At 49.5% G+C, this 25,238-nt stretch overlaps 1 protein-coding gene across 1 annotated transcript in view; it reads right to left on the bottom strand.

The window, feature by feature from the left end:
- Window positions 1–25,238, bottom strand: part of LOC149472050 (uncharacterized) — a 481,288-nt gene that overhangs the window by 4,790 nt on the left and 451,260 nt on the right. Inside the window, exon 21 of the mRNA XM_089693277.1 lies at window positions 4,557–4,841. Coding sequence (XP_089549403.1) covers window positions 4,557–4,841 — 285 coding nt within the window. The remainder of the gene's footprint in view (window positions 1–4,556; window positions 4,842–25,238) is intronic.

Here is a 25,238-nt window from a genome sequence, read left to right as displayed (position 1 = left end):
GTTAATAGACTTTAATGAAACCGAACCAAAAACGCAAGTATTGTGTTTTTTATGCTTTTTTTATGCATTGTGTGTGTTGTGTTTTGTGTGACTTTAAGCTGGTTGTTAAAGGAGCAGATGGCCACCGGTTTCCTTAACAATCAGTAAACATTATGGTTGTTATGGTGAGGGAAGCCGCCGTGTCCTTAACAACTGATGAGTCATCAGCTGACAGCTGAATATAAACAAATCTATTAAATAAATTAAGACAATTAAAAAAATGGGAAAAAAACAGTGTGGGGCCTTTGTTGGGAGCGGAACTCTTTTTTATAGGTGGCGATTGACATTGGATCTACTTCGGGGGACTTTTTTACTTATTTAATAAAGGGCTGGTCAAAAACTGTCAAGTTTTTATTCACTTTTTACATATTTTTGGTGAATGCGTATGGGTACTATATACCCCATGCTCATTCACATGGAGGGGGGGGGGGAATCTGGGGGCCTCCTGTCCTTATCAACATTGCCCTGCCCCAAAGCAATCCCTCCATGTTGAGGGTATGTGGCCTGGTATGGTTCAGGAGTGGAGGGGGGGCTCACTCCTCCCCATTCCTTTCTGACCTGCATGCTCAGATAAGGGTCTGGTAAGGACTGGGGGGGGACCCCACACTGTTATTTCCACAATTTTTAAAACATTTTTAATCGTCGGCAATAGGTTTTCTATATTCAGCTGCCAGCGGGGAACCCCACTGACAGCTGAAGACTCATAGGTTGTTAAGGACAATGCCCGATCATTAACGACCATGTTGTTTTACTGGTTGTGAAGGAGGCTGGCAGCCACCCGCTCCTTAACAATAGGCTAAAGTTACACAAAGCACAAAACGCAAAATACAAAATGCATAAAAATGCAAAAAAAAGCATCAAATACAAGTTTGAAAAAAAAACAAAATGCATCCGGAAAATGCATCAACTGCAATCTGCATAGATGTGAACCTAGCCTAAAAGTAGGTTGAACACTGTATTAAGTATTTCTAAACTCCTGTAGAAACTAGGTGACAATAAAATGCTGGATACTGTCTTATAATTAGTATCGGCAGCATACAACTAATAATGGGGGCTTATGTTAAGCTGGCCATTATATGGACCTTTGCACATCTTACACTTTCTGAAAGAGACATTAAAATCATTTTAGAGGAGGTCAGCTAAATTTTCATTTGAATGCTTTTAAAAATAGGCAGCAAATGGGAAATCAAGATTCAAGGATAGTGATATTTAGATTTTCTATATCAAACTTATTATTTTACATACTTTGAACCAAGTGATGCCACTGGCCAGAAATGGCTAAAAATGGGCAGTTCATCTGTTGATAAATATGTGTGTGTGTTGGGGATTAAAGCGGAGTTCCACTCGACCTGTCAAAAAATAAAAGTCAGCAGCTACAAAAACTGTAGCTGGTGACTTTTAAAAAACAGCCACTTACCTGTCCCACGATCCCGCGTTGCCCCCTCTGCAGCCCATTTCACCGGCCGTCCTGTATTCCAGGAGGCCGGCATCTTCAGTGTGGGCACCCGGCTGTGATAGCTTGCAGCTTCACAGCCGGGTACCCACTGCGCATGCGCGAGTAGCGCTGCGCTTCATGAATGGTCCTGTAGTCTTCTGGGACCTGTCACATGTCCCAAAAGACTACATGGAGGGAGGGTGAACACCTTCCACTTCCAATCACCAAGGCGATCGGACCGGAAGTGGGAGCGGGTACCTGTCAAATTCGAGTACCCGCTCCCCCTCCACTCCCCAAAGGTGCCAATCCTTAATGGGGAGCGGGGGAGCAGTCCTTAAAGTGGAACTTCCCCTTTTGGGTGGAGCTCCGCTTTAAGTTTCTGCTTTTCTACTGAAATCTACTGTGATCTAGGCAATAGGGATCAGGACAATAGTAAGCAGACTTGGGGTCTAATCCTTCTATTTTACTGCCAAGCTGTATGCATGGATAAAGATCTGGTAAGGATTTTGTGGGGTGCACATGCAGATTTTTTGTTAGTTTTTGGTGTGCGGTTCCTCCTTAAAAACCACACCAGACCCTCATCTAGGATATTATTCTAATATGAATGTTGAGGGGAATTCCTGTGTTCACAAACAGAACAAAGTAGCTGGAAAATGTCATTTAGCAGCAAGTAAAATATTTTTTCTTTCCAAATGTCACTTTTGCTTTAGTACAGGGGTGGGCAACTGTGGCCCTCCAGCTGTTGTAGAACTACAAGTCCCATGAGGCCTTGCAAAACTGACAGTTACAAGCATGTCTCCCAAAGGCAGAGGCATGATGGGACTTGTAGTTCACCAACAGCTGGAGGGCCACAGTTGCCCACCCCTGCTTTAGTACATTCTACAAGTGCTACACCTCAAATGCAGGTTTAAGGCATCACTCAAAGCATATTATTTCAAGGAATTGTACATTTTTAATATTGCCCTTTAAGTCTTATTTTTTTTTAAATTTCTCCCCAATAAACGGTATTTTATTATATATATATTTTTGCATTGGATCATACAGCATCTTTCTTAACATTTTGCAAACTTGCAAAAAAAAAGTACCAGGAAAAAAAATTACAAGATTCCCCCCCTCCCCCCTTCCCTAATAGGGTTCTGGTATTATGTTTGGGGTTTGCAGATTTTTGCTTTTGCTTTTTTAAAATCTTTGCTTAGTTAGTTTATCACTAAGAGCAACCACATCTAAGAACATTTTTTATGGTTGGGTTTAGTCAGCCTTTAACACTCCTCAAAATCAAATAGACTATGCCCTCTGTACTGATAGAACTCAGTTTTAATTGTGGACCAGATCGTGAACTGTGAAAGCTAAATTCTAAGTAATGCAATATTTATAGTTACATTGGGCCAGCTTGGACCAATGTAAGTAGGTAGCCAGTGGGATCCCTATGGAAGCTGGAAATCACTGTAGTAGGCACTCATACAATGAGTACACTACAGTGATTGAAACTAACGTTTGGGTCATAGCTGCCAACTGTCCCAAATTTGTTGGGACAGTCACACATTTTAAACAGCTGTCCTGACACGACTTTGTCCCAGGCTGCATCCCGGAAATCAAGACTGATCATGGTCAACAGAGTCAATGCCAGGACTGTGTCACATCAGGACATGCATGACAGTGATGAGCTCAGGTGTGCTGCCGGGTGGGCACACAAGATACAGAGAACTTTAATTGCCTGGGACAGATCCCTAACCCTGCCTCCTCCACCAGCAGCTGCTATTCAGGTGCACTCTTTGGGGACTGAAGGCGGCTTGCAAGGCTTGTAATTTGATTGGGCCAGACATAGGGAGGAAGTGCTGCTGGCCTTGGAAATGATCAGGCTGATCCCACTTTCTTCTGCTGGTGGTGGTGCATGTGTGAGACTTAAGTGCTGTAGACTGTGAGACCAACAGAATGGTAATGGCAGAGGTGTGTTGGGAAGGGGTAAATTGGAGAAATAGGTGTGCTGGAGGAAGGGGGGGTCATGGAAGCAGAGGTGTGCTGGAAGAAGGTGGGGGATGGAAGCAGAGGTGTACAGGAGGAAGGTGGGGGATGGAAGCAGAAGTATATGGGAGGAAGGTGGGGGATGAAAGCAGAGGTGTGCTGGAGGAAGGGCGGGGTCATGGAAGCAGAGGTGTGCTGGAAGAAGGTGGGGGGTGGAAGCAGAGGTGTACAGGAGGAAGGTGGGGGATGGAAGAAGTATATGGGAGGAAGGTGGGGGATGGAAGCAGAGGTGTACGGAAGAAAGGTGGGGGATACAAGCAGAGGTGTGCTATAGAAAGGTGGGAGATGGAAGCAGAGGTGTGCTGGAGGAAGGTGAGGGATACAAGCAGAGGTGTGCTGGAGGAAGGTGGGAGATGGAAGCAGAGGTGTACAGGAGGAAGGTGGGGGATGGAATCAGAGGTGTACAGGAGGAAGGTGGGGGATGCAAGCAGAGGTGTGCTAGAGAAAGGTGGGAGATGGAAGCAGAGGTGAATGGGAGGATGGTGGGAGATGGAAGCAGAGGTGTGCTAGAGAAAGGTGGGAGATGGAAGGAGAGGTGAATGGGAGGATGGTGGGAGATGGAAGCAGAGGTGTGCTGGAGGAAGGCTCCATTCAGGGAACATTTTTTATTATTTTCTCAGTTAATGCAAAGCATACTGATTAGATGAGGCGAAGGGGCCAACTGTGATAGCACCACAAAGCGGTCGACCTCCTGTGCTCAGTAATCAGCATTGCAGTCATTTGGCACAGGACCCAGAAGCTGGCATAGATTATTGTAGTAGCAATTCCTACTACAGTAATTTCCAGCATCCCATAGGCAAGGCACATACATATTTACATTTTCACCATACCTGGAATGCAGCTGTTATGCACAACTTCAAATAAAATAAAATAAAAAAAAACTATCCAGGATATAACTTCAGTCATCTACTTACTGGGCTTATGGACTTGGTTTAAGGTTTGGAAAGGTAAGACCTGGAGAGTATGTGCCTAATATGCTCCTCTAGAGTTGAATACACCTGATCAGGCTGGAATCTTGTGTATGTAGTTAAGTGGTGATCTGTGTTACATTATTAGTTACCAGGCTCAGAAAAATTTTGATGTGAAAAATGACCTTCGACATCCATCTCCTCAACTCCATCTTGTAAAAGTGGACTGCAAGGCTGCTGTGGTGTTGGAATTATATTATGACCCCTCATATTATATACATCTTGTAGAGGTGAATGGGGTGACTCTGGAACACCAGTTTGATGTTGGTGACCCATTATAATATGCAGATCTTGTGGAGATGGATGGTGAGACTCTGGAGCTGTAACACCGGAATGATCCTGCGGGTGCTGTAGATATGGTTCCTGATCCTCTGGTGCTGTAACAACAAAGTCACACAGAACACAGTCACTTGAAATATAGTACAGTCAATGATAAAAGCATGCACATGATATTTTACATTACTGTTCTTATACAGAGCTTAGCCTAAAGTGAACCATAGAAGGGTAAAGTAGAAGAATGAAATACTTCCATGCCCACCCTACTTATACTGGTTGGAGCTTACATGAGGCTGAGGATTCCCCACCCTCACCAGACAGCAGTGGTGCCCAGCAATTGACCTCTATATAATGCCCCATGCACACCAGACCTTTAGCCCCAGTACATGAGGCTCTGGCATTTAGCTGTGGGTGGAGGGAACATGTGCACCATCTGCCCTTGCTGCCTGCCAAACTCTATGAGAGGCTGACAGCTGCTTCTACTGCTGAAGGAGGCTGGGCGGCTCACCTAGCAGTACAAATGATTCTAGTAGTATATGGCCCAGGGACGTATGCTTGGAATGCAGACTTCTTCCATACACTGTGCTATGATGAGGGATGCACCGATACCTACTTTTATTCAGTAGGTATTGATACTTTTTTTTTTGTACCAATTACAGATACCTGCCAGCAACTGTTTTGTTTACACTCCAGTTGTCAGCACTGGAACCCCACTGACAACTGAATGAGTGATTGGTTGTTAACCACTTGCCCTCCTGAGGATTTACCCCCCTTCCTGACCACGGCTCTTTTTGCTATTTGATTAGTTGCTGCACTATTTCAACTGATAATTGCGCGGTCATGCAATGCTGCACCCAAACGAAATGTACGTAGTTTTTTTTCACACAAATAGAGCTTTCTTTTTGTGGTATTTGATCACCTGTGTGCTTTTTATTTTTTGCGCTATAAACAAAAAACGACTGAAAATTTTGAAGAAAAACTATATTTTTGAATTTCAGCTAAAAACAATTTATAGTAAACTCAAAGTTAGTCATAAATTTAGGCCAAAATGTATTCTGCTACATGTTTTTGGTGAAAAAAAAAGTGTATATTGATTGCTTGTGTGAAAATTATTGCACCTACAAACTATGATATACCGTATTTTGCACTCCATAAGACGCACCTAGGTTTTAGGCTGAAAACAAGAAAAAAAATATTCTGAATCAATGGACTGCAGACACAGTACAGGAGATGACCAGAGACTGCGGACACAGTACAGGAGATGACCAGAGACTGCGGACAGTACAGGAGATGACCAGAGACTGCGGACAGTACAGGAGATGACCAGAGACTGCGGACAGTACAGGAGATGACCAGAGACTGCGGACACAGTACAGGAGATGACCAGAGACTGCGGACAGTGCAGAGGATGACCAGAGACTGCAGACAGTACAGGGGATAACTAAGAGACTGCTGACCTTTGGGGAGGGAGGGGGAGCGGGTACCTGAATTTGACAGGTACCCGCTCTCACTTCTGCGGAGTTGTCGTCCCTTTAGTGTGGACACCCGGCTGACAGCCGGGTGCCCAGTGCGCATGCGTGAGAAGCGCTGCACTTTGTGATTGGTCCGGCGTCTTCTGGGACCTGTCATGTGTCCCAGAAGACGCCGTACTATTCACAAAGCACAGCGCTTCTCGCGCATGCGCACTGGGCACCCGGCTGTCACAGCTCTATAAGACTCACTGACATTTTCCCCCCTTTTTTGGGGGAAAAAAGTGCGTCTTATGGAGCGAAAAATACAGTAAATACTGCAATTTACCCCATTTATTGCTATTCAGCGCTGCACTGGTTTAACTGACAATTGTGCGGTCATGCAATGCTGTACATAAATTAAATTTATGTCCTTTTTTCCACACAAATATAGCTTTCTTTCTGTGGTATTTGATCACCTGTGCACTTTTTATTTTTTGTGCTATAAACAAAAAAATACTGAAAATTTTGAAAAAATATATATATTTTTTCATTTCTGTCAGAAAAATATCCAAAAAACTAAAATTTCATCATAAATTTAGGCCAAAATGTATTCTGCTACATGTTTTTGGTTAAAAAAATCCCAATAAGTGTATATTGATTGCTTTGTGTGACAGTTATAGCGTCTACAAACTATGGTATAGATAATGGAATTTACACAGCTTTTACTTTCTGACTGCCCATCACATTTCTTGAGGTGCTAAAATACCAGGATAGTACAAACACCCCAAAATGACCCCTTTTCAGAAAGTAGACACCCTACGCTATCTGCTGAGAGGCATATTGAGTCCATGGAAGATTTATTTTTTTTCCACAAGTTTTTGGAAAATGACAAATTTTTACACAAACTTGTCGTCTAGCCACATACTGGAGCCTGAAATCAAGTGAACACTTTGAAAGCCTGAAGGTCCATAACTTTCTCATCTCACCTCCTGACTGCCTATCACAGTTTTGGAGGCCCTCAAATACCAGGATAGCACCAACCCACACCCCACCAATACCCCTTTTTGGAAAGTAGACACCCGAAGGAATTGAAAAAAAGGCAAGTTGAGTATTTTGCAGATCTCATTTTTTTCTCACAAGGTTTAGAAGTATAAAAAAAGAAAAGAAAAAATATGTTTTTGTATTGTTTTTTCATTTTCCGAAAACTTGTGGCAACAAACGAGATCTGCAAAATACTCACCATGCTTCTTATCAAATTCTTTGGGGTGTCTACTTTCCAGAAAGGGGTCATTTGGGGGGGTTTGGTTCTATCCTGCATTTCAGGGCCTCCAAAACTGTGATAGGGAGGAAATGAAATGAGGAAATAAAGCCCTTTAAAAGCCTGAAGGTGCTTATTGGATTTTGGGGTCCTGTACTTGGCTAGTACTAATACTCAGGAGAAGTAGCATAATGTATTTTGGGGAGTATTTCCACATATACCCATGGCATGTGTGAACAATAAATCATTTAAGTGATAATTTTGTGTAAAAAAAAATTTTTTTTCTGTAATTTTCCAAAAACTTGTGGTAAAAACAGAAATTCTTCTATTGACACAACATTCCTCTCAGCAAATAGTTTGGAGTGTCTACTTTCCAAAAAGGGGTAGTTTTGGGGGGTGGGGGCATTTTATGCCCAGCATTAGAAGTTTATGCCATACATCACTCACTCTTCTAACCACCTGAAGGCCAAGCCTTTTCTGACACTTTGTTCACAAGTACAGAAAATACCTGATGATCTTTTCAGAAATACAATGTTCTTGTCAATATCTGTGAGCTTCAAAGAAAACACAATAAACTTTACCTTTATTTTGTAAACTACTAATCTCACCGATTCCACCATGTAACAGAGATGAACAAAGGCAGAGATAATCGAAGTCTAGGTTGGGTGACAACCATGCCCGCCCCCTCCCCCCCACTATCCATCCATAGATGCAATGGAGAAAAAAGTGTAGACAATAAAAAAGATAAAGGAAAAAAGCAAATGAATGCAGCCACAACATCTAAGGACTGGTAGTCTGCAATACCCTCAATGTTTGTTTTTGGGCTTAGATACAGTTTAAATAACAGTTCATGTCTCTACCCAGCTTGTGACTGGACAGTGAAAGGGGAAGCAGTAGAGTGATGAGGCCATCTCTCTGCTCTCTTTTCCTATTAGTATGTTTTTTGTTAGCACATGAGCATTGCAAACCACTGATTGGCACCTTGCACTTCTTTCTATTTCAGCCTCAGCTCTGCTGTACAGGATTTCAGGAGGCTGATACCAAGTTAAATTCACTTCTTGCATTTAAAATACTTTATATTTACTGATGCTTTATTGATTACAGAGCTGCATTCACTTGTGTTTTTTATATCTGCCTGGAGTTCCGCTTTAAATTACTTTTAGATGGAATGACACTTTAAAACACAACTATACCTTTGTGTGAATTTTTTTACCAATATATATAATAAATACCTAGAGTATTATCAATATTATTTTCATTACTTTTGTCCTTTCTTCTCTTTCTGACAGATTTCCTACTTCTCTTGCTATGAAAATAAAACTCACTTTATTAACTTGTTCCCAATCAGAGTACACACATACTGTAAGTGGGTCTGTATATGTGGGACCTCATATACGTGTACCTATGTTTGTGGTGGGAGCGTGCTGCATAGCATAGAACTCTCCCAAGGTGTAGACCAGCAATGGGAAAACTACGGCCCGGCGGACCTTTTAATCCGGCCCGCGGAGCTAGGCTCCCGCTAGGCTCCTCTCACAGTCCGCCCTGAAGACCGGTGTAGCATGAAAATCTGTCTCCTATGAGGATCTGTCCCCCTCGACGTATCTGCGCATGTGCCGGAGATCGCCGATCGGCTGCTAATGCCTGAAACTGGCACATGCGCAGATACGTCGAGGGGGACAGATCCTCATAGGAGACAGATTTTCATGCTACACCGGAACGGCGCGGGAACACGGCGAGAGGAACGCGCGGAGCAAAGGTAAGTGAATTGACACAGGGGGGACTTGGGGACTTAATATGGGGGATGAATTAATATGGGGGGGATGAATTACTATAGGGGGGATGAATTACTATGGGGGATGAATTACTATAGGGGGGATGAATTACTATGGGGGATGAATTACTATATGGGGGATGAATTACTATATGGGGGATGAATTACTATATGGGGGATGAATTACTATGGGGGATGAATTACTATATGGGGGATGAATTACTATGGGGGATGAATTACTATATGGGGGATGAATTACTATAGGGGATGAATTACTATATGGGGGGTTCATTACTATGGGGGATGAATTACTATATGGGGGATGAATTACTATATGAGGGATGAATTACTATGGGGGATGAATTACTATATGGGGAATGAATTACTATGGGGGATGAATTACTATATGGGGGATGAATTACTATGGGGGATGAATTACTATATGGGGGATGAATTACTATATGGGGGATGAATTACTATGGGGGATGAATTACTATATGGGGGATGAATTACTATATGGGGGATGAATTACTATATGGGGGATTAATTACTATATGGGGGATGAATTACTATGCTTACTATGGGGAATATTACTATACTTACTATGGATGACACATACACATCATTCATCTACTCTTGGTCCGGCCCCCGGGTCCAATATATGAACCCATTGCGGCCCTCAAGTCAAAAAGTTTGCCCACCCCTGGTGTAGACTGAGCTGTCACCACCAATCCTGGCTCTCCTGCTAATGATCAGGATATGGGAGGACTGCCACTCTATCACATGCTATACAGCCCACCCCTGTACTATAGTGTGTCTTTGGTAGGATTTAAAAACAAATCTCAAACGTGATCTGCAGTGGATCACTTTTCAGAAGGGAGCTAAGTAGTGTCTTCCATGCATTCAGAAAGTGATCCTGCCAATTTTATTTTTTCCTTACCAAAAGGTAATTAAAATGGAACTAAACTTTCTCCACCATGGGCATGGCCCCATTGACTTGAATTGGTGAGCCTAACAGATCCCTGTCACCTGTCAAGTCAACAAGCTACGATAAATTGGTAGCGGTGGTGATTTAAAGCATCAAAGCCATGGCATGTGTATAGTCTCGCTTTATGTTAGCTTTCAGATAGGTAGTCAGGGGGCGGTAAAACAGCAGTTTAACTGCCTGTTCTCACCACCCCCTGTCCGCCCATGTGAAAGAGCCCCTATTTTGCCAACTGTCTCCCCATTACTTTGCTACAGCTCTCTGATAGACCTGAATTTCTAGGTATAGTGTGCACAGTGTCCTCTCACAATGGTACTTGGTACATTGTCTCCTCTTGTCAGTAGTTTGTACATGGTCACCTATTGTCAGTACTTGGTACATGGTCACCTATCACCATTGTTCGGTACATGGTCACTAGAGATGAGCGAATCGAAGTAGGCGAAGTGGAATTCGTTTCGAATATTAGGAAAATTTCGATTCCGTCGAATCCGAAAATAAGCAGACTTCGGATGCGCGAATCGAAATTTTTCCTAAAATGGCGGCGACATGTGCGGCGACGGAGCGGGGATGTCTGGGAAGGCGCGCAGACAAGGCGCGCTGACCCATAATGCATTCATTCATGACATGTGATCGCATTAGCCAATCAGCAGCCAGCCAGCACAGTGTAATGGTCGAGCTATAAATGGCGGCCATTTTAGAATTCTCCATTTGCCTCCAGTCATTCAACAGAGGCAGACCTGGCTGTATTCAGGGAGAGAGTTAGGGACAGAGAAACGTTACTTAGGGACACAGAAACGTTAGTTAGGGCCACAGAATCGTTACTTAGGGCCATAGAAACGTTACATAGGGCCACAGAAACGTTACTTAGGGCCACAGAATCGTTAGATAGGGCCACAGAAACGTTACTTAGGGACACAGAATTGTTACTCAGGGACAGACAGAATTGTTACTGAGGGATACAGAATTGTTACTGAGGGCCACAGAATCGTTACTTAGGGCCACAGAATTGTTACTTAGGGACAGACACAGAATTGTTACTGAGGGACACAGATTTGTTACTGAGGGCCACAGAATCGTTACTTAGGGCCACAGAATTGTTACTTAGGGACAGACACAGAATTGTTACTGAGGGACACAGATTTGTTACTGAGGGCCACAGAATCGTTACTTAGGGCCACAGAAACGTTACTTAGGGCCACAGAATTGTTACTTAGGGACAGACACAGAATTGTTATTGAGGGACACAGAATTGTTACTGAGGGCCACAGAACCGTTACTTAGGGCCACAGAAACGTTACTTAGGGACACAGAATTGTTACTCAGGGACAGACACAGAATTGTTACTGAGGGATACAGAATTGTTACTGAGGGCCACAGAATCGTTACTTAGGGCCACAGAAACGTTACTTAGGGCCACAGAAACGTTACTTAGGGCCACAGAATTGTTACTTAGGGACAGACACAGAATTGTTATTGAGGGACACAGAATTGTTACTGAGGGCCACAGAACCGTTACTTAGGGCCACAGAAACGTTACTTAGGGCCACAGAATTGTTACTTAGGGACAGACACAGAATTGTTACTGAGGGACACAGATTTGTTACTGAGGGCCACAGAAACGTTACTTAGGGCCACAGAAACGTTACTTAGGGCCACAGAATCGTTACTTAGGGCCACAGAAACGTTACTTAGGGCCACAGAATTGTTACTCAGGGACAGACACAGAATTGTTACTGAGGGATACAGAATTGTTACTGAGGGACACAGAACCGTTACTTAGGGCCACAGAAACGTTACTTAGGGCCACAGAATTGTTACTTAGGGACAGACACAGAATTGTTACTGAGGGACACAGATTTGTTACTGAGGGCCACAGAAACGTTACTTAGGGCCACAGAAACGTTACTTAGGGCCACAGAATCGTTACTTAGGGCCACAGAAACGTTACTTAGGGCCATAGAAACTTTACTTAGGGCCACAGAATTGTTACTTAGGGACAGACACAGAATTGTTACTGAGGGACACAGAATTGTTACTGAGGGCCACAGAACCGTTACTTAGGGCCACAGAAACGTTACTTAGGGACACAGAATTGTTACTCAGGGACAGACACAGAATTGTTACTGAGGGATACAGAATTGTTACTGAGGGACACAGAAACGTTACTTAGGGCCACAGAAACGTTACTTAGGGCCACAGAATTGTTACTTAGGGACAGACACAGAATTGTTACTGAGGGACACAGAATTGTTACTGAGGGCCACAGAAACGTTACTTAGGGCCACAGAAACGTTACTTAGGGACACAGAAACGTTACTTAGGGCCACAGAATCGTTACTTAGGGCCACAGAAACGTTACTTAGGGCCACAGAAACTTTACTTAGGGCCACAGAATTGTTACTTAGGGACACAGAATTGTTACTCAGGGACAGACACAGAATTGTTACTGAGGGATACCGAATTGTTACTGAGGGACACAGAAACATTACTTAGGGCCACAGAAACGTTACTTAGGGCCACAGAAACGTTACTTAGGGCCACAGAATTGTTACTTAGGGACAGACACAGAATTGTTACTGAGGGACACAGAATTGTTACTGAGGGCCACAGAACCGTTACTTAGGGCCACAGAAACGTTACTTAGGGACACAGAATTGTTACTCAGGGACAGACACAGAATTGTTACTGAGGGACACAGAATTGTTACTGAGGGCCACAGAACTGTTACTGAGGGCCACAGAACTGTTACTTAGGGCCACAGAAACGTTACTTAGGGCCACAGAAACGTTACTTAGGGCTACAGAAACGTTACTTAGGGCTACAGAATCGTTACTTAGGGCCACAGAAACGTTACTTAGGGACACAGAAACGTTACTTAGGGACACAGAATTGTTACTCAGGGACAGACACAGAATTGTTACTGAGGGACACAGAATTGTTACTGAGGGCCACAGAACTGTTACTGAGGGCCACAGAACTGTTACTTAGGGCCACAGAAACGTTACTTAGGGCCACAAAAACATTACTTAGGGCCACAGAAACGTTACTTAGGGCCACAGAATCGTTACTTAGGGCCACAGAAACGTTACTTAGGGCCACAGAAACGTTACTTAGGGACACAGAATTGTTACTCAGGGACAGACACAGAATTGTTACTGAGGGACACAGATTTGTTACTGAGGGCCACAGAACCGTTACTTAGGGCCACAGAAACGTTACTTAGGGACACAGAATTGTTACTCAGGGACAGACACAGAATTGTTACTCAGGGACACAGAATTGTTACTGAGGGACACAGAATTGTTACTGAGGGACACAAAATTGTTACTGAGGGACACAGAATTGTTACTCAGGGACACAGAATTGTTACTGAGGGACACAGAATTGTTACTCAGGGACAGACACAGAATTGTTACTCAGGGACAGACACAGAATTGTTTCTGAGGGACATAGAATTGTTACTGAGGGACACAGAATTGTTACTGAGGGCCACAGAACTGTTACTTAGGGCCACAGAAACGTTACTCAGGGACACAGAATTGTTACTCAGGGACAGACACAGAATTGTTACTCAGGGACACAGAATCGTTTAATTAAAGAGTATGTCAGACAACATGCAGAGGAGTGGCAGAGGAGGCAATGTTTTAGGAGCGAGCAGACGTGGCAGCAGAGGAAGGGGTCGAGGCAGCACTATTCGCAGCCAGAGGCCAGTGCTCCCGGTGTCATCCAGCGGTCGTGTCTCCACCGACAACCCTGCCGTCATCGATTGGTTGGCTCGGTCGTCTTCCTCTTCCCAGGTCACCTCTGACACCTACAGCCAACGGTCGGTGGGTACGTCAGACACAACCGTTAGTTGGCATGGCCCGGGAGCAAGCCCACTGAAATCACGTGTCCTCTACCTGCCCCTGTCCTTTGGTGTTCCCTCACCAAGCGAAGTATCGCATGCTGTGGGCTCAGCCCCACTGTACAGTGAGGAAGAGCAAACAGAGGGCGGTCAGGAACGGGGGGAGACATCCGCCTCTTCAGCAGCCAGGCGAAGAAGTAGTGGCGAGGAGAGTGGCTTGGTAGCCGGTCTAGAGACAGGTCTGTCTCCTGACCCACACGCAGCCGAGGGGGTTAGTAGTGAGGCGGAGACCCTAATTGATGATGATGAGGCTGATCGCACTTGGCAGCCTCGTCGTCATCAGGCTATTGCTTCCGCATCATCAGGAGAAGAGGGTGGCAGCTTGGCAGCGAGCAAAACAGTCGGTGGGTTGCCCAGGAGGCAGCAGGGTCGCAGCAGTGTCAGTGGAGGCAAACGGCCACGGAGTACAGCACCAGCTCCACTGCAGCCTACCACCACGGCCAGTAGTGGTGCCGGTGTGCACGGAGGAAGTAGCAGTCAGCCAGTGAGGAGTAGCGGGGGCAAAGTTTCCTACTCGGCGGTGTGGCAATTTTTCGTCAAGCCGCCCGAGGAAGTAAACGTAGCCATATGTCGACTATGTGGCCAGAAAGTCAAGCGTGGCCAGGGGGCCCATGTTGGGACTACAGCGTTGCGGCAGCATATGCAGCGTCGCCATTTGGTGGCCTGGGAAAACCGTGATAAAGATACGGCGGTTCTGCCCGCCCCAGCCCCCGCTCCATCACCCGCTCCGTTACTTGCTCCGTCACCCGACGTCAATCGCCCTCTATCAGCCAGTCAAGGCTCCAACACCTCTGCTGAGGGGAGTTGTCGCTCGTTGCCATCTTCCGCTCGTTCAGATGCTCCTTCTCCTGCTACTCCTCTTCACGGATTCCGTCAGCAGTCTTTCTTGGAATCTGTTTCCAAGAGACAACAGTTTGCGAGCACGCACCCGACGGTGCAAAAGCTGAACGTCCTCCTGTCCAAGTTGCTGGTGCTGCAGTCCCTCCCTTTCCAAGTGGTGGACTCAGCACCTTTCCGAGAAATGATGGCTTGTGCCGCGCCGCGGTGGAGAGTGCCAAGCCGTCATTTCTTCGCCAAAAAGGCAGTGCCAGCCCTGCATTCACATGTATAAGAGATGGTGGGCCAGTCTTTGAGCATGTCGGTCTCTGCCAAAGTGCACGGCAGCGCCGACGTGTGGAGCTGTAACTACGGTCAGGGACAATACATGTCATTTACGGCACACTGGGTGAACGTGGTGCCGTCACAGCCGCACCAGCAACTTGGACAGGTCACGCCGCTTTTGCCTCCACGTTTGCACGTCCTTGGTTCGGCAAAGATGGCCGCCTCTACCACCTCTTCTTCCGCCATGTCCTCAGTCGCCACCCCCGTGCCAAGTCCCATTACCCGACCGGCATATCACATGTGCAGGGCGCAACGGTGTCACGCTGTGCTGCACCTGGTATGCCTTGGCAAACGTAGTCACACAGGGGAGGAACTTCTCAGTGTAATGAACAGAGAAATCGACAGATGGCTGTCTCCGCGCAAACTGAAAATCGGAACCATGTTGACCGACAACGGAAAGAACATGGTGTCTGCACTGCGTCAAGGAAGGTTGTGCCATGCGCCATGCATGGCTCACGTGTTCAATCTGGTTGTCAAGCGGTTCCTAAAATCCACCATCCCACTGCAAGACATCCTTAAAATGTCACGTAAACTTTGCATGCATTTCAGCCATTCCTACACCGCAAAGCACACCCTCCTTGAGCTGCAGCGGCAGAACGGAATTCCACAGCATCGCCTGATCTGCGACGTTGCAACAAGGTGGAATTCAACCCTACACATGTTAGACCGCCTTTACGAACAGCGAAAGGCCATCACCGATTTCCTGATGTTACAAGCGGATAAAGGTACTCCCCTGTGTAACTTTGATGTCAGCCATTGGCAGCTCATGCGTGACACCTGCCGCTTGCTCAGGCCCTTTGAGGAGGCCACGCTATTCATGAGTCGGCAGGACTATGGGATGAACGACGTCATTCCTCTTTTGCACGTCCTGGAACAAATGCTGTTAACAATGGCTGGTCAGGGTGCGGTAGACGTGGCGCACAGATCTCAACGCCACATGACCCCTGTGGGGGCAGGACAGGAAGAAGAGGAGGAGGTAGAGGAGGACATTTGTGCTCAGGAATTATTGAGTGAAATGGGTGGTTTTTCCACTCAGCGGACAGGAGTGGAGGAGCAGGAGCATCTGGTAGAGGAGGAGGAGGAGGAGACAGAGGACCCAGACGCACCGTGGCAGTATGCTGTGGAGATGGAGGCAGGGAGTCCCTCGCATTCCTTGGCACAAATGGCCCATAGCATGCTCGGTTGCTTGCGTAGCGACAGCCGAATAATAACCATCAGACAGAGGGATGACTTTTGGCTGTCCACCTTGTTGGACCGTTCAAAAATGGTGGCTTTTTCACACCTGCTGAGAGGGAGGCCAAAATAACGTACTATAAAAACCACCTATGTAGGCAGTTGGTCTCTGCCTTTGTGCGCCAACGTCCATCCTCAGACACTGTGGGCCCTGTGCGCTCGCGTTCCGCTGCCATGGCAGCAGGGGAGGGGTGGGGTGGTAGGAGCAGTGGTAGCTCCACCAGCAGCGGCTGCCTCAGTCTGCAGTCGATGATGAGTAGCTTTCTTCACCAGCGCAATGAGGAAACTACTAACCAGCCGCAGCAGCAGCAGCATCAGGTGGACCTGGAGCAGGACCTCAAACAACAGGCTTGGGCCTACTTGGACATCACCCTGCCAACCGAGGTAGACAATCCCCTTGACTACTGGGCAACGAAACTTGACCTCTGGCCCCAACTAGCTGAATTTGCCCTTGAAAGGCTGTCATGCCTGGCCAGTAGCGTGGCATCGGAGCGCGTGTTTAGTGCGGCAGGAGGTATTGTAACTCCGCGGAGGACACGACTGTCCACCCAAAGTGTGGAGAGACTCACGTTTGTGAAAATGAATCAGGCGTGGATTAGTCTGGATTTCACCAGTTCCTGACACAACTGACTAAATCCGCCATGAATCATGCCCCTGCCATGTGCCACTTTCACGTCTCCTCACACTGCTGGTGTGTTCCATTTTTTGTCATAGGGTGCTGGCAGATTACGGGCCTCCCATAGCTGCTGCCAGGCCCCTAATCTGCCATGGGCCCCTATACCGCCTCCTCATGCTGCTGCCAAGTCCAGAGTCTCTCATGGGTCCCTGTACGGCGTCCCATTGCTGCTGTCTCCATCGCCACACTCTGCCATGTGCCACTTTCAGGTCTCCTCACACACTGCAGGTGTGTTCAATTTTTTGACATAGGGTGCTGGCAGATTACGGGCCTCCCATAGCTGCTGCCAGGCCCCTAATCTGCCATGGGCCCCTATACCGCCTCCTCATGCTGCTGCCAAGTCCAGAGTCTCTCATGGGTCCCTGTACGGCGTCCCATTGCTGCTGTCTCCATCGCCACACTCTGCCATGTGCCACTTTCAGGTCTCCTCACACACTGCTGGTGTGTTCAATTTTTTGACATAGGGTGCTGGCAGATTACGGGCCTCCCATAGCTGCTGCCAGGCCCCTAATCTGCCATGGGGCCCTATACCGCCTCCTCATGCTGCTGCCAGGTCCAGAGTCTCTCATGGGTCCCTGTACGGCCTCCCATTGCTGCTGTTTCCATCGCCACACTCTTCCATGTGCCACTTTCAGGTCTCCTCACACTGCTGGTGTGTTTCATTTTTTGTCATAGGGTGCTGGCAGATTACGGGCCTCCCATAGCTGCTGCCAGGCCCCTAATCTGCCATGGGCCCCTGTACCGCCTCCTCATGCTGCTGCCAGGTCCACAGTGTCTCATGCCATGTGCCACTTTCAGGTCTCCTCACACTGCTGGTGTGTTCCATTTTTTGTCATAGGGTGCTGGCAGATTACAGGCCTCCCATAGCTTCTGCCAGGCCCCAATTCTGCCATGGGCCCCTATACCGCCTCCTCATGCTGCTGCCAAGTCCAGAGTCTCTCCTGGGTCCCTGTACGGCGTCCCATTGCTGCTGTCTCTATCGCCACACTCTGCCATGTGCCACTTTCAGGTCTCCTCACACACTGCTGGTGTGTTCAATTTTTTGACATAGGGTGCTGGCAGATTACAGGCCTCCCATAGCTGCTGCCAGGCCCCTAATCTGCCATGGGCCCCTGTACCGCCTCCTCATGCTGCTGCCAGGTCCACAGTGTCTCATGCCATGTGCCACTTTCAGGTCTCCTCACACTGCTGGTGTGTTCAATTTTTTGACATAGGGTGCTGGCAGATTACGGGCCTCCCATAGCTGCTGCCAGGCCCCTAATCTGCCATGGGCCCCTATACCGCCTCCTCATGCTGCTGCCAAGTCCAGAGTCTCTCATGGGTCCCTGTACGGCGTCCCATTGCTGCTGTCTCCATCGCCACACTCTGCCATGTGCCACTTTCAGGTCTCCTCACACACTGCTGGTGTGTTCAATTTTTTGACATAGGGTGCTGGCAGATTACGGGCCTCCCATAGCTGCTGCCAGGCCCCTAATCTGCCATGGGGCCCTATACCGCCTCCTCATGCTGCTGCCAGGTCCAGAGTCTCTCATGGGTCCCTGTACGGCCTCCCATTGCTGCTGTCTCCATCGCCACACTCTTCCATGTGCCACTTTCAGGTCTCCTCACACTGCTGGTGTGTTCCATTTTTTGTCATAGGGTGCTGGCAGATTACGGGCCTCCCATAGCTGCTGCCAGGCCCCTAATCTGCCATGGGCCCCTGTACCGCCTCCTCATGCTGCTGCCAGGTCCACAGTGTCTCATGCCATGTGCCACTTTCAGGTCTCCTCACACTGCTGGTGTGTTCAATTTTTTGACATAGGGTGCTGGCAGATTACGGGCCTCCCATAGCTGCTGCCAGGCCCCTAATCTGCCATGGGCCCCTATACCGCCTCCTCATGCTGCTGCCAAGTCCAGAGTCTGTTATGGGTCCCTGTACGGCCTCCCATTGCTGCTGTCTCCATCGCCACACTCTGCCATGTGCCACTTTCAGGTCTCCTCACACACTGCTGGTGTGTTCAATTTTTTGACATAGGGTGCTGGCAGATTACGGGCCTCCCATAGCTGCTGCCAGGCCCCTAATCTGCCATGGGCCCCTATACCGCCTCCTCATGCTGCTGCCAGGTCCACAGTGTCTCATGCCATGTGCCACTTTCAGGTCTCCTCACACTGCTGGTGTGTTCAATTTTTTGACATAGGGTGCTGGCAGATTACGGGCCTCCCATAGCTGCTGCCAGGCCCCTAATCTGCCATGGGCCCCTATACCGCCTCCTCATGCTGCTGCCAAGTCCAGAGTCTCTCATGGGTCCCTGTACGGCCTCCCATTGCTGCTGTCTCCATCGCCACACTCTGCCATGTGCCACTTTCAGGTCTCCTCACACACTGCTGGTGTGTTCAATTTTTTGACATAGGGTGCTGGCAGATTACGGGCCTCCCATAGCTGCTGCCAGGCCCCTAATCTGCCATGGGCCCCTATACCGCCTCCTCATGCTGCTGCCAAGTCCAGAGTCTCTCATGGGTCCCTGTACGGCGTCCCATTGCTGCTGTCTCCATCGCCACACTCTGCCATGTGCCACTTTCAGGTCTCCTCACACTGCTGGTGTGTTCAATTTTTTGATATAGGGTGCTGGTAGAATACGGGCCTCCCATAGCCGCTGCCAGGCCCCTAATCTGCCATGGGCCCCTATACCGCCTCCTCATGCTGCTGCCAAGTCCAGAGTCTCTCATGGGTCCCTGTACGGCGTCCCATTGCTGCTGTCTCCATCGCCACACTCTGCCATGTGCCACTTTCAGGTCTCCTCACACACTGCTGGTGTGTTCAATTTTTTGACATAGGGTGCTGGCAGATTACGGGTCTCCCATAGCTGCTGCCAGGCCCCTAATCTGCCATGGGGCCCTGTACCGCCTCCTCATGCTGCTGCCAGGTCCACAGTGTCTCATGCCATGTGCCACTTTCAGGTCTCCTCACACTGCTGGTGTGTTCAATTTTTTGACATAGGGTGCTGGCAGATTACGGGCCTCCCACAGCTGCTGCCAGGCCCCTAATCTGCCATGGGCCCCTATACCGCCTCCTCATGCTGCTGCCAAGTCCAGAGTCTCTCATGGGTCCCTGTACGGCGTCCCATTGCTGCTGTCTCCATCGCCACACTCTGCCATGTGCCACTTTCAGGTCTCCTCACACACTGCTGGTGTGTTCAATTTTTTGACATAGGGTGCTGGCAGATTACGGGCCTCGCATAGCTGCTGCCAGGCCCCTAATCTGCCATGGGGCCCTATACCGCCTCCTCATGCTGCTGCCAGGTCCAGAGTCTCTCATGGGTCCCTGTACGGCCTCCCATTACTGCTGTCTCCATCGCCACACTCTGCCATGTGCCACTTTCAGGTCTCCTCACACTGCTGGTGTGTTCAATTTTTTGACATAGGGTGCTGGCAGATTACGGGCCTCCCATAGCTGCTGCCAGGCCCCTAATCTGCCATGGGCCCCTATACCGCCTCCTTATGCTGCTGCCAAGTCCAGAATCTCTCATGGGTCCCTGTACGGCGTCCCATTGCTGCTGTCTCCATCGCCACACTCTGCCATGTGCCACTTTCAGGTCTCCTCACACACTGCTGGTGTGTTAAATTTTTTGACATAGGGTGCTGGCAGATTACGGGCCTCCCATAGCTGCTGCCAGGCCCCTAATCTGCCATGGGGCCCTATACCGCCTCCTCATGCTGCTGCCAGGTCCAGAGTCTCTGATGGGTCCCTGTACGGCCTCCCATTGCTGCTGTCTCCATCGCCACACTCTTCCATGTGCCACTTTCAGGTCTCCTCACACTGCTGGTGTGTTCCATTTTTTGTCATAGGGTGCTGGCAGATTACGGGCCTCCCATAGCTGCTGCCAGGCCCCTAATCTGCCATGGGCCCCTGTACCGCCTCCTCATGCTGCTGCCAGGTCCACAGTGTCTCATGCCATGTGCCACTTTCAGGTCTCCTCACACTGCTGGTGTGTTCAATTTTTTGACATAGGGTGCTGGCAGATTACGGGCCTCCCATAGCTGCTGCCAGGCCCCTAATCTGCCATGGGCCCCTATACCGCCTCCTCATGCTGCTGCCAGGTCCACAGTGTCTCATGGGTCCCTGTACGGCCTCCCATTGCTGCTGTCTCCATCGCCACACTCTGCCATGTGCCACTTTCAGGTCTCCTCACACACTGCTGGTGTGTTCAATTTTTTGACATAGGGTGCTGGCAGATTACGGGCCTCCCATAGCTGCTGCCAGGCCCCTAATCTGCCATGGGCCCCTGTACCGCCTCCTCATGCTGCTGCCAGGTCCACAGTGTCTCATGCCATGTGCCACTTTCAGGTCTCCTCACACTGCTGGTGTGTTCCATTTTTTGTCATAGGGTGCTGGAAGATTACGGGCCTCCCATAGCAGCTGCCAGGCCCCTAATCTGCCATGGGCCCCTATACCGCCTCCTCATGCTGCTGCCAGGTCCAGAGTCTCTCATGGGTCCCTGTACGGCCTCCCATTGCTGCTGTCTCCATCGCCACACTCTTCCATGTCCCACTTTCAGGTCTCCTCACACTGCTGGTGTGTTCAATTTTTTGACATAGGGTGCTGGCAAATTACGGGCCTCCCATAGCTGCTGCCAGGCCCCTAATCTGCCATGGGCCCCTATACCGCCTCCTCATGCTGCTGCCAGGTCCACAGTGTCTCATGCCATGTGCCACTTTCAGGTCTCCTCACACTGCTGGTGTGTTCAATTTTTTGACATAGGGTGCTGGCAGAATATGGGCCTCCCATAGCTGCTGCCAGGCCCCTAATCTGCCATGGGCCCCTATACCGCCTCCTCATGCTGCTGCCAGGTCCACAGTGTCTCATGCCATGTGCCACTTTCAGGTCTCCTCACACTGCTGGTGTGTTAAATTTTTTGACATAGGGTGCTGGCAGATTACGGGCCTCCCATAGCTGCTGACAGGCCCCTAATCTGCCATGGGCCCCTATACCGCCTCCTCATGCTGCTGCCAAGTCCAGAGTCTCTCATGGGTCCCTGTACGGCCTCCCATTGCTGCTGTCTCCATCGCCACACTCTGCCATGTGCCACATTCAGGTCTCCTCACACACTGCTGGTGTGTTCAATTTTTTGACATAGGGTGCTGGCAGATTACAGGCCTCCCATAGCTGCTGCCAGGCCCCTAATCTGCCATGGGCCCCTGTACCGCCTCCTCATGCTGCTGCCAGGTCCACAGTGTCTCATGCCATGTGCCACTTTCAGGTCTCCTCACACTGCTGGTGTGTTCAATTTTTTGACATAGGGTGCTGGCAGATTACGGGCCTCCCATAGCTGCTGCCAGGCCCCTAATCTGCCATGGGCCCCTATACCGCCTCCTCATGCTGCTGCCAGGTCCACAGTGTCTCATGGGTCCCTGTACGGCCTCCCATTGCTGCTGTCTCCATCGCCACACTCTGCCATGTGCCACTTTCAGGTCTCCTCACACACTGCTGGTGTGTTCAATTTTTTGACATAGGGTGCTGGCAGATTACGGGCCTCCCATAGCTGCTGCCAGGCCCCTAATCTGCCATGGGCCCCTGTACCGCCTCCTCATGCTGCTGCCAGGTCCACAGTGTCTCATGCCATGTGCCACTTTCAGGTCTCCTCACACTGCTGGTGTGTTCCATTTTTTGTCATAGGGTGCTGGAAGATTACGGGCCTCCCATAGCAGCTGCCAGGCCCCTAATCTGCCATGGGCCCCTATACCACCTCCTCATGCTGCTGCCAGGTCCAGAGTCTCTCATGGGTCCCTGTACGGCCTCCCATTGCTGCTGTCTCCATCGCCACACTCTTCCATGTCCCACTTTCAGGTCTCCTCACACTGCTGGTGTGTTCAATTTCTTGACATAGGGTGCTGGCAGATTACGGGCCTCCCATAGCTGCTGCCAGGCCCCTAATCTGCCATGGGCCCCTATACCGCCTCCTCATGCTGCTGCCAGGTCCACAGTGTCTCATGCCATGTGCCACTTTCAGGTCTCCTCACACTGCTGGTGTGTTCAATTTTTTGACATAGGGTGCTGGCAGAATATGGGCCTCCCATAGCTGCTGCCAGGCCCCTAATCTGCCATGGGCCCCTATACCGCCTCCTCATGCTGCTGCCAGGTCCACAGTGTCTCATGCCATGTGCCACTTTCAGGTCTCCTCACACTGCTGGTGTGTTCAATTTTTTGACATAGGGTGCTGGCAGATTACGGGCCTCCCATAGCTGCTGACAGGCCCCTAATCTGCCATGGGCCCCTATACCGCCTCCTCATGCTGCTGCCAAGTCCAGAGTCTCTCATGGGTCCCTGTACGGCCTCCCATTGCTGCTGTCTCCATCGCCACACTCTGCCATGTGCCACATTCAGGTCTCCTCACACACTGCTGGTGTGTTCAATTTTTTGACATAGGGTGCTGGCAGATTACAGGCCTCCCATAGCTGCTGCCAGGCCCCTAATCTGCCATGGGCCCCTGTACCGCCTCCTCATGCTGCTGCCAGGTCCACAGTGTCTCATGCCATGTGCCACTTTCAGGTCTCCTCACACTGCTGGTGTGTTCAATTTTTTGACATAGGGTGCTGGCAGATTACGGGCCTCCCATAGCTGCTGCCAGGCCCCTAATCTGCCATGGGCCCCTATACCGCCTCCTCATGCTGCTGCCAAGTCCAGAGTCTCTCATGGGTCCCTGTACGGCGTCCCATTGCTGCTGTCTCCATCGCCACACTCTGCCATGTGCCACTTTCAGGTCTCCTCACACACTGCTGGTGTGTTCAATTTTTTGACATAGGGTGCTGGCAGATTACGGGCCTCCCATAGCTGCTGCCAGGCCCCTAATCTGCCATGGGGCCCTATACCGCCTCCTCATGCTGCTGCCAGGTCCAGAGTCTCTCATGGGTCCCTGTACGGCCTCCCATTGCTGCTGTCTCCATCGCCACACTCTTCCATGTGCCACTTTCAGGTCTCCTCACACTGCTGGTGTGTTCCATTTTTTGTCATAGGGTGCTGGCAGATTACGGGCCTCCCATAGCTGCTGCCAGGCCCCTAATCTGCCATGGGCCCCTGTACCGCCTCCTCATGCTGCTGCCAGGTCCACAGTGTCTCATGCCATGTGCCACTTTCAGGTCTCCTCACACTGCTGGTGTGTTCAATTTTTTGACATAGGGTGCTGGCAGATTACGGGCCTCCCATAGCTGCTGCCAGGCCCCTAATCTGCCATGGGCCCCTATACCGCCTCCTCATGCTGCTGCCAAGTCCAGAGTCTGTTATGGGTCCCTGTACGGCCTCCCATTGCTGCTGTCTCCATCGCCACACTCTGCCATGTGCCACTTTCAGGTCTCCTCACACACTGCTGGTGTGTTCAATTTTTTGACATAGGGTGCTGGCAGATTACGGGCCTCCCATAGCTGCTGCCAGGCCCCTAATCTGCCATGGGCCCCTATACCGCCTCCTCATGCTGCTGCCAGGTCCACAGTGTCTCATGCCATGTGCCACTTTCAGGTCTCCTCACACTGCTGGTGTGTTCAATTTTTTGACATAGGGTGCTGGCAGATTACGGGCCTCCCATAGCTGCTGCCAGGCCCCTAATCTGCCATGGGCCCCTATACCGCCTCCTCATGCTGCTGCCAAGTCCAGAGTCTCTCATGGGTCCCTGTACGGCCTCCCATTGCTGCTGTCTCCATCGCCACACTCTGCCATGTGCCACTTTCAGGTCTCCTCACACACTGCTGGTGTGTTCAATTTTTTGACATAGGGTGCTGGCAGATTACGGGCCTCCCATAGCTGCTGCCAGGCCCCTAATCTGCCATGGGCCCCTATACCGCCTCCTCATGCTGCTGCCAAGTCCAGAGTCTCTCATGGGTCCCTGTACGGCGTCCCATTGCTGCTGTCTCCATCGCCACACTCTGCCATGTGCCACTTTCAGGTCTCCTCACACACTGCTGGTGTGTTCAATTTTTTGACATAGGGTGCTGGCAGATTACGGGCCTCGCATAGCTGCTGCCAGGCCCCTAATCTGCCATGGGGCCCTATACCGCCTCCTCATGCTGCTGCCAGGTCCAGAGTCTCTCA

Source organism: Staurois parvus, unplaced genomic scaffold, assembly GCF_062004578.1.
Source record: "Staurois parvus isolate SC_StPar_1 unplaced genomic scaffold, SC_StPar_1.0 ptg000024l, whole genome shotgun sequence".
NCBI classification, from domain to species: Eukaryota; Metazoa; Chordata; class Amphibia; order Anura; family Ranidae; genus Staurois; species Staurois parvus.
Note: the sequence above shows the minus strand (reverse complement) of the source record. Positions and strands in the feature narration are given on the sequence as shown.